Source organism: Telopea speciosissima, chromosome 9 (genome assembly GCF_018873765.1).
Source record: "Telopea speciosissima isolate NSW1024214 ecotype Mountain lineage chromosome 9, Tspe_v1, whole genome shotgun sequence".
NCBI classification, from domain to species: domain Eukaryota; kingdom Viridiplantae; phylum Streptophyta; class Magnoliopsida; order Proteales; family Proteaceae; genus Telopea; species Telopea speciosissima.
The window spans coordinates 61,067,743-61,077,844 of record NC_057924.1 but is presented as its reverse complement, the minus strand read 5'-3'; the positions used below and the strand labels follow the sequence as shown (position 1 = coordinate 61,077,844).

General features: G+C 37.5%; 1 protein-coding gene across 1 annotated transcript in view; it reads right to left on the bottom strand.

Annotated features, from left to right (window-relative positions):
• Positions 1-5,267: 5,267 nt before the first annotated feature.
• The window catches only part of LOC122639221 (transcription factor MYB1-like), a 26,128-nt gene continuing 21,293 nt past the window's right edge, over positions 5,268-10,102 (bottom strand). The window contains exons 2-4 of the mRNA XM_043832043.1: positions 9,712-9,837; positions 9,399-9,528; positions 5,268-5,727 (exon numbers count right to left, since the gene is read on the bottom strand). Of these exons, the coding sequence (XP_043687978.1) occupies positions 5,268-5,727; positions 9,399-9,528; positions 9,712-9,829 (708 nt within the window). The 5' untranslated portion in view covers positions 9,830-9,837. The remainder of the gene's footprint in view (positions 5,728-9,398; positions 9,529-9,711; positions 9,838-10,102) is intronic.

Here is a 10,102-nt window from a genome sequence, read left to right as displayed (position 1 = left end):
AGTTTTACCACGTGGGAGGGTGATGTGGTAATTTTGACCATATAGATATCTATGTAATGATCTACATTAGTCGTATGCTAAATTATCGATTCAAATTCAATCATACACCCTTCCATGTGACATATTCCCTTTTCTTTTCAGCCATTCGTAAAAAAACTTCATTTTTTTCCCCACAAGATTTTTTAAGTTTAAATTCACCTATTTTGATTGAAACTCAGACATGTGATGTACGGGCCTTTGGAGTCTAGTACGTACCTATCCATACAAATTCAGCTTTATCCAATTCACCACGTGAGAAATATTGAATGTCAAACTAAATAGAAACTCTCAAATCTTGCCAAAATTGAAAGCAACATTTACATGTCTTATGTGATAACACAATTAGAAGGTGAATTTGAATTCTAGTGATGACCACAAGCATGATGGGAGCTGATAACAGAAGGCGTTAGGGTAGGAAGAAAATGCTATTTGGGAAATGGGAGACTGTTCTCTGTGCTGCAGCGTAGGCTGTGAGTAGGCACAGGGGCAGTCTGTACTGAGTTTGTACTGTGGTTTCTCTTGTAGCTTTCAACCCTTTTGAGGGCTCTCTCTCGATCTATCGGTCTGTACGTAACTTCTAGATGGTCAGTCCAATTGGGTGCCCAACGGACTAGAACCCCACACCAGGACCGTTCGATTAGTAACTGAAAGCCAGACACGTTTAATAATTTGATCGGGTTTGCCGGGCCGGAATGAAATTGACACCCCTACGACGTTACTTATAGGACATCACCATTCTTCACTTAGAGGACAATTTTATTCATGCCAGACATTTTCATGTGATACACAATTAATTACAAGGTGTATTTGAATTCTAGTGGTGACGACAAAAATGATGGGAGCTGATTAGAACTGGAGTTACGGAAGAGACAATGCCATTTTAGCTCCAACAAAGGAGGCGGGGGTTGGACAAAATACTTTCTTCCTGAATTGTTGCGGAGAAGAAGAAGGGTAGCCAAAACTCATCAAAAGGGAATGGTAGACATACATTTCCCTTGATATCATTGTTCTTCTTTTGTACGTTGTTCATTTTATAATGGGAGACAACAGTGATTACAGTATCCAAAATAAAAAATTTCCACTTTCATCAGATCTACATCTGATCATATTTGTCATAAATTATTGCCGCTTTCGTGATTAGGCAATAATTTTGGGATTTTTTTCGTTTTCATTTATCTGCCCCTCCATTTTCTTTATTACATCTTATTAAGGGGAGGGGGATGACCACCCTATCCTTTGACGGAACATACTGCCTAGGTGGGGTCCACTCCCCCCACCCCCACCCATTAGATGTAATGTGAGGAGTAGGAGACTGGTAGCTATGGTGAATGTCTTATGGACTTCACAGAGCCACTGGTGCCATTTGTTTTCAAAAACTCGATCAATGATCACTTGCATTATTGATGGTCCTAGCTAGCTAGGACTATAAGATTTCAAGGACACTCTCCATTATATTCTTTCTTATAAAGAGTGTCTCCATTTCTCTAGGCAGCCTTATCCATCTCGGTATATGCTTATAGCAATTAAGGAATATTAAATGATCACTAAGCTATGGCTTTAGTGATATGATGCAAGGAACTACAAAGATCTGTGATTGTAATTAGTGACCAAGATTTGCTAACTCATCAAGTTCACTCATTAACAGCTATAAGGGTGGCAATGCCTAACTTGATTCATATATGCACCATTATGACACACTACTTATGGGAATGTTTGAATGGGGGTTTGTTAGGAATTAACAACGTTACGTAGTAAAAAAATGATAAGAAATCAAACATATAGAATACAATGATTTACATTGTTCACCCAAAATGGGCTACGTTAACGATAAGTCAGAGCTTCCATTATTCTGATGAAGAAATTACAAATCTTCACACGCCCATCTCTAGCAGAGCAGTCATTGAGTATTTTCTGCTAATGTAAGTTATACACGCTCCTGGATATTAAACATTTTCGCTTTAAATATTTAGTGATTTGACTGAAAAATAGGTAAACAAATCCTCTAAAAATGTATTTATGATTATGCCACTAAATAGAAAATGAAATATTTTAAGAAAAGCCAGTGAAACACATTAAAAAAAAAACAAAAAAAAATTAAGATCATTTACAAGTACTAAGATTCAATGAGAAGAACTAAACGTAAAATTTGATCAAAATGTGAGACCATTTCGTTGAATTTGATCAATAATTTCTCTAAGTGAATTGTGTCGATCTGTCAATTCCTTGTTGTACGAAACATTAATAGAAAATAAGGAAAATATTTTCTATTTGGGAGCACGACCTATGCTAGTGCTCCCATGTTTCTATCTCTCTTCCTCCCTCCTATGAAATAATATCGAGTATAGGCCTCACTCCCAAACAAAGAATACTTCCCCTAAAAAGTAATATGAATCCTCTAAAGCCCAAAATATGGCCAAGAGCCTAATCTTGACCGAATTTTTCTCCTCTCAGGTTCCTTGTCCGGTCAGGTTCGTAGGTTCCTCTCATAGGGAGGGTAGAAATGACAACCTTACCCCACTCGATCAGCGTGTTCGGGCAGGGGGTGAGGTCGTCATTTCCAGCCCCTTATGAGAGGAACCTACGAACCTGACCGGACAGGGAACCTGAGAGGAGTTAAGTCCATCTTGACCACCCAATCATTGCACAGTGTGATCTTAAAGGGTATTTTAGAAAATACTAAAACCTAGGAGGGTAATTAAGAACCCAAAGGAGAAGTGAATTATTCCATTTCCTTGGATGCCAACAGGGTATCTCGAATATTCCTGCTACAAACAAGTATAGCAGCAACACTTTTTCCTAGTGTTCGATGAAGTCAAAATGAGGTGTCTACAAATGTATTTATGATTATGCCACTAAATAGAAAATGGAATATTTTGAGAAAAGCTAGTGAAACACCCAAAAAAAATAAAAATTCAGATCATTTACAAGTACTAAGATTTAATGAGAAGAACTAAATGTAAAATTTGATCAAAATGTGAGATGATTTCGTTGAATTTGATCAATAATTTCTCTACGTGATTGTGTCGATCTGTCAATTCCTTATTGTACAAAACATTAATAGAAAATAGGGAAAATATTTTCTATTTGGGAGCATGACCTATGCTAATGCTCCCATGTTTCTATCTCTGTTCCTTCCCTATGAAATGATATATTTGCCACTTATGTGTGAGAGAGAGAGGGAGAGAGAGAGATGGAATGTGGTCCTATGGTCCCTAGTGCCTCTAATAAGAGAGGGGTGGATCCCACCCGGGCAGAGCGTTCTATCAGGGGGTGGAATGGTTATTTCGCCCCCCTTGTTAGGGAACTGTAGGAACCGTATAAGATAGGAAACCATAGGCGATAAAGATCCGTATCTTGAACATTCCTGCTACCAGCAACACTTTTTTCCTAGTGTTCCATGATGACAAAATGAAAAAATCACAGGGGGTAAATGCGGAATAAATTAATAGGCCCCTTAGTTTGACATATGCTTTTCTAATAAATTCCATCAACCCAACACTTAATTAGAACAATCAAATTATCCAGCCTCTAATAGAAATAGGTTATGAGTGAGGGATATGATTAAGTCTGGTTTAAGTTAGCCTTATTCCCTCTTAATTGGGCATTTATGACATAATTTTACCGAATATTGGGCCATGAAATATTGACAATAAGAGAGTGACAATGTCTAGTACTGAGCCATGTAAAGACAACGTACGATCAAATGATAGGAGTAAGGGATGTAAACGGATCGGATTCGGATCGGATATGGATCGGATGTGATCGGAGCCGGATATTCCCTGGCCAAATACGGATACCTCTAAACGGATTCGGATGCGGATCGGATTCGGATTTTCGACCATCCGTTTACATATCTGCCTTGTGTAACCCGGACCTTCCTCCCCCTAGCGGATACAATTCTCTCTCAATCCATATCTCTTAGATCATGATTCTCTTTTCATCATATTCTAGAACTTGTTTAATCTTAAAAAACCCTAAAAATCATTATTTACTTAATTTTTTATTATTAAGTATTCGGATTTTTTTTCGGACGGATTTTAATCGGAGTATTCGGATTATTTTCCGGATATCTCTAAACGAATACGGATGCCCCTAAACGAATACGGATGCGAATTCGGATTCGGATTTCGGTTATCCATTTACATCCCTAGATAGGACCAAACACATGCAAATTAAGCAATTCTACAAATGAAATTTTTTTGTTTTTTTTGTTTTTTAATTTACAAAAGTTTACGATCGATAATGATTGTTTACCTATTTAGGGAAGACAATATTCACATGGATGATTCTTTTGTTGGTACCTAAATATGATTCTCCATAAATCTGTACCCAAATAATTTAAAAAAAAAAAAAAAAAAACAAGTTATGGTTCAAATTTTTTCTTTCTCCTTGTGTAGGCCTTCCTTGGGTGACCGGTGACCATGTGATTATGGAGTTGAGTTTGTGTGTACGTACATGTTAGGTGTCAAAACTTGTCTTGTTTGTTGTCATTTAAAGAATGAAGAGGGGTATTTATGAAATAAAAAGGAACAGGTGTTGTTTTATATGTTTAATGGGGTTCGATTTAGTGTATGAATGTTAGATTGGACCAGTCTAGTATGACATAGGTTAAATGACTTGATTTAACGTGTACCATCATCTCTGGAGCTTGTGGCATATCGTTCAAATATTTATCATTTGGTATTAGACCTTGGCATCACCTAAGAAAGGACTACTTGGAGTAGAGTGAAAGCCATCAAGAAATGGCTACTTGTTGCCAAGCAAAAACCCTGAAAAGAATGAAGTTCCTAAAAAGGGCTGACTCATATTTTTTCTTTCTCCTTGTTTTGGCCTTTCTTAATTGAGAATTTGATTGTGTATAGAGTTCGCTTGCACGAATGTGTTAGGTGCCAACACCTGTCTAACTAGTTGGCATTTAAAGTGTTAAAAGAGATATTTATGGAAGCAAAAGGAACATATATGTGTTGACACCTAACATGTGTGTGTAGGTGAATGAACGTGCAGAGGAACTGAACTCTTGATTGTGTATGTGGAAGGATAAATAAAGTAAAAGTTGGTAGGAGAGAGAGAGAGAGAGAGAGAGAGAGATGACATATCCCTATATATGAGAAAATACAACGAACGATGAAGGCACTGGGGGGAGGGATTCCATGTTGATCATGCCTGCCTCAGCAATTGTAAAAAGAAAATGATGTGAAAGTGGGTAGTGATGGGCATGCACTAATTAATTAAGGACCACCAAACACACCCCACAATTCCATGTCCATGTCTTGAAGCAATTCATCAACCCCTACAAACAAGTCATCCTCCTCCTCTACCACAACATTATCCTTTTTCTTATCATCAGCTCTTAAATTTGTTGAGTTTGTCTCCATCTCTTCTCCCATTACTAACAATTTCTTCCAAAAGGATGATATTGTTTCGTCCTCTCCTTCTTCCTCTTCCTCTTCCTCTTCTTCTTCTTCTTCTTCTTCTCTTTGGGGTTGTTGATCACCAGAAGAAGACTTCGATGTCCCCCTCAACCACCCAGAATTCATGGTAGGGTTGTGGGTTTTTTCATGAAACTTGTTTGTAAAAGTTGATGTTATGTTGTGCTCTGACCTAAGCTTCTTGCTCAAGTGAGAGTTCCAGTAGTTCTTAACATCATTGGCTGTTCTTCCAGGAATTCTTCCTGCAATTAGAGTCCACCTAACCACACACACAAACACATACAAAGACAATATTGTTACAATATTTAGGCATTTTATAAAGAATATGCTTTGCTTTATCAACACAGATCTTCTACGGCGCTGCCCGGCCTGTCCTGCCTGTGCTGCGTAGACACAGGGTCGCATGCAATGACCGTCTTACCCTCACTCGGTTAAGGCGCTCAGGAAAGGGTAAGACGATCAATACACGCCACCTTGTGTCTACACAGCACGGCAGGACGGGCAACCCGCACCGTAGAAGATCTGGATCCTTGCTTTATTGACAGAATTGGGCTGTCATGATGAATTCATGATCTAGTTTAAAATAACCAAAAGAAAAATAATTTTTTAATGACTTTGATCCCCATAATGATTGAAAATTTTATCATTTTCCTTTTTCAAAGATTGGAAAGATTATTTATAACAATCTACAGTTTTATTTATTCCTTCCGTACTTCCAAAAGGACCATAGGACCACATTCCATACTGAGAGAGAGAGAGAGAGAGAGAGAGAGAGAGAGAGAGAGAGAGATAATGCATCTGAATGATTGAGGGAAGATAATAAACGTTATCATGTCCAGACTCCAGAGTGGAGGGAAGAAAGAGAAAGTGGGGGAGGGGGGCAAAAGTGAAAAGTTTCATTCGTTTGCTTTTGTTATTGGAGAAAGTTTTCTTCTCTTTCTGCATGCCAACTGAGCAGACAGATAGGTACCAAGGTGTCCAAAAATTTGTAAAAATGGATTTGATGAGAAAGGTGAGTACCAATTAAGTCTATGGCACCTTTTATGTTTGGATTTGAATCATCAGAGGAAGAGAGTTGAAGGAAATGAAGCATGCATGAAGATTAATTTTGAAAATAACTACTTTGAAAAGAAAGAAAAAAAAGCTTAAATAATTGAGTTGAGTTGATGTGTACTCCTTTTATTATAAATCAAAAAAGAAGTTTGGATTCCACACGTGAATGGAGATTTTGTCAATATTGCATATATGTTGTAAGGCAGGGCAGCTTTCAGATTTCTTAATCATATATTAATTTTAAGAAATCAATTCAACAAGTTGACAAATGATCACTAGGAAATTAATAATAGTGGACTAATAATTTGTTTGTTTCTACTCAAATAAAACATTTTAAAGGATTAATTCACATATTATAATATTTTTTTTATTACAAAAAGGTGTACCCAATGCACGAGGCACCCGCTATTGCAGGGTCTGGGGAGGGTCATGATGTATATAGCCTTATCCTTGCTTACAAAGAGACAACTCGAACCACTTGGTCACAATGGAACAACCTTACAATTGAGATTTATTTTCTTTAGTATAAGGGCTTCTTGGGTTGGAGAAAGTTTTAATAACGCCCTCCCATATGAATGTTTTGAAGTGCCTTGGCATTGCGAATGAAGAGATTCACATCAAGGATGAAGGAAAAATCAATTCTATTGGGTTTAGGTCAAGGCTCCCTTCCCCTAAATTAAGTTTGAATTCTCTTTTAATTCATCTATTCTCAAGGTATTAAATATTATAGGTTGACAGTTTATTATTATTATAATTATGATATAGAAAGGTGTTTCCTACCCATTAGCCATGGCTATGTGGGCTAATGAAAACCCCTACTGATTCAATCATTAGGGGGTAGAGATGTCATTTCATGGATGAGAGGAAAGGAGAGAGAAACTGAGAAAGAGAGACGGGTCCCCTAGCACCCTGTATAGGAAACATTCTACCTTATAACAATAAGAAAAAAAATATTCTTACCTAGTTGTGTGGGTCTTGCGCTCAGACACAAGAGTGCATACATTTACTGTCCAACCTTTTGTGATCTCAAAATTCTCATCCATGATGATGCTCTTTTACGTATTCTCATTACCACCGCACTAGTGTAGGAGTTACAAGACCAGACAACAATCTCTTGCCCTAATAATAATTTTTATTAATATTTATTTCATCACACTCCAAAAGCATTGATATATTCATCTTTCAAGTACTTTCATAGTTTTTTTTTTTGTTTTTTTGGGGTGGGTGGGGGGGGGGGGGTTAAAGCAGTATTTTCATAGTTAGTTCACATATTATACTCATACAACAAAAAATCATATAATTAACTTCATTAATTTGGGACAGAATTTAGCTTAGTTGAGTTGAACACTAGCTTACAGAGTCTCAAAGTCTCGACCGACAAGGCAACTTGTCCTTTTTTCTTCAAATTTGTCCATTAGTTTTTTTTTCAAATTTGTCCATTAGTTTTATGATTCTACAAGGCAAAGAACAGGAGAGAGAGAGAGAGAGAGACATGCCATAGGTTGGTTCCTGCAAATGAATGAAACTAATGTATGCAGAAATAAAAAGGAAAAAACAAAGAGAGTGGGCATCATCATTATTCTATTGAATATATGGAAAATTAAATTTCCATAGAAAAGGAAAGGAAATAGACATATAAGTGTCGTATATAAATAGAGGGAGAGAGAGAATACTATATAAATTTTGATTTCAAAGGTTAGTTGGGAAATTATTTTTCTTTACACTCATAGGCCCCACTCGTTTGGAATTTATTTTGGGTTTAGTCATTTGTGTAGCGGAGAGTATTAAAATCCTCTGCAGTACCGGTGGGGTGGTGGTGCACATCCGGTGGCATAGCAGAGGCCATGTGTGCCATGTGTGCCACCTGGCCTTTGCTGTATCGTCGGATGTGCACCGCCGCCCTACCGGTACTGCAGAGGGTCCTGGTTCGGGCGGAGAAATCCATACCATGTATGATACTTAGATAGGGTTGTTAGGGAAAAGTAGCAAAACCCAATTTATTGATTAGGTGAAAAGTAAAATTTGAAGAAAGATAGAAAGAGCTTAACTTGTCAATGGGGTCTGTTTAATTAATCGAAGAGGGTTTCCTAAGCAAGTGGTATAAATGGGTGCACCAATTAGGTGCGATAAACCAATATCATACAATGGAGGACAACAAGGCCATTTAATGTGAGGAGGAGAGAAATAGAAACAAATGTACTAATGTACGTACTCTACTCTCCCCCGATAGCTTAGAAAACCTTTTTCTTTAATTAATTATGAAAATCTTCCCTCCCCCTTCCCTCAACCAAAAAGGAAAGATGTTGATCTATACAAGCTGAAGTTTCGCATGATAAACCCCAGGATTGGGAGAGGGCGGGAGTAGGTATTGGCAGGATATTTTGAAACATACTAAAACCCTAGGAAGGGTTTGTAAATCCTAAAATGGTGGGTGAAGGACAATTTTCTCACTAGCTTACAAGATTCAAATATTTCAAACATTCTAAAGGCAAAATTAATATTAAAAAACTAAAAAGTCTAGCTAAGACTGTTTTCACTTTCTTTATGTGTAGTGGTCTTTGAAAATATATAGATTTTTTTGTCCCTCATAGACTCCCGACCCTAAAAATGAATAGAACTCCAATACTAAATACTTGAAAAGCCTCAGCAACGATTGAGAATATGGTGAGGGACAGAGGAATTAAATAACTTCACATGAATCTACCATTCCTCTCTCACCCCAACTCTTCATTTTACATTTAACAATCACTGCTCTGGGCCCTGCAATTACTCCTCCATGGCTACCCATCTCTGAATTGCCCAGTCTTCCCAACAACTTATATTACTCCAAATTACTAATTTCAAACACAGAGGAGAGAGAGAGAGAGAGGAACTTGCCGGTTGCCCAATAGCCTATGGAGCCTCATAATGAGGTCAACTTCATCAAGTGCAAAGTCACCTCTCTTGATATTTGGGCGGAGATAGTTCAACCATCTTAGCCTGCAACTCTTTCGACATCGATTGAGGCCTGCAAATCAAACCCATAATTAAGAAACACAGTTTCATCTCCTCTTTGATCTCTTCCCCTTTTCTACAATTCCATTATAGAAGCAAAGAAAATATGAATCAGAAAAGAAAATAAAGAAAGAAGGAATGAAAGAATAAAATGTAGGAGGAGAGGAGAGGAGAATTATAAAAGAGTAGTTCTTGCCTGCCCTTGAAGGGATATGCCTCCAGTTACCTTCTCCATACATCTCTACACATCTTCTCAGCAACTTATCTTCTTCTTCTGTCCATGAACCCTTTCTAAAACTACTTACTCGACCCATCTCATCTCTCCTCAGCTCCCCCCGCAGCCTTTATCTCTCTCTCTCTCTCACTTACACTTGGAGTTGATCTCTACATTCACTCTATCTCTGTATATATCACCTCATTTTAGTCTACCCACGTGCCTATCTAGCTAAGTCAACAAAAATGAGAAGGTTTTTCAATTTCTTTACAAGCTTTTCTGGTGCAAATTAAGACTCTAATCTATATAGTTTCACAAATTTAGTTCATGGGTTCATTATCATATTAACAATATTTTTCAAACCATCTACCAG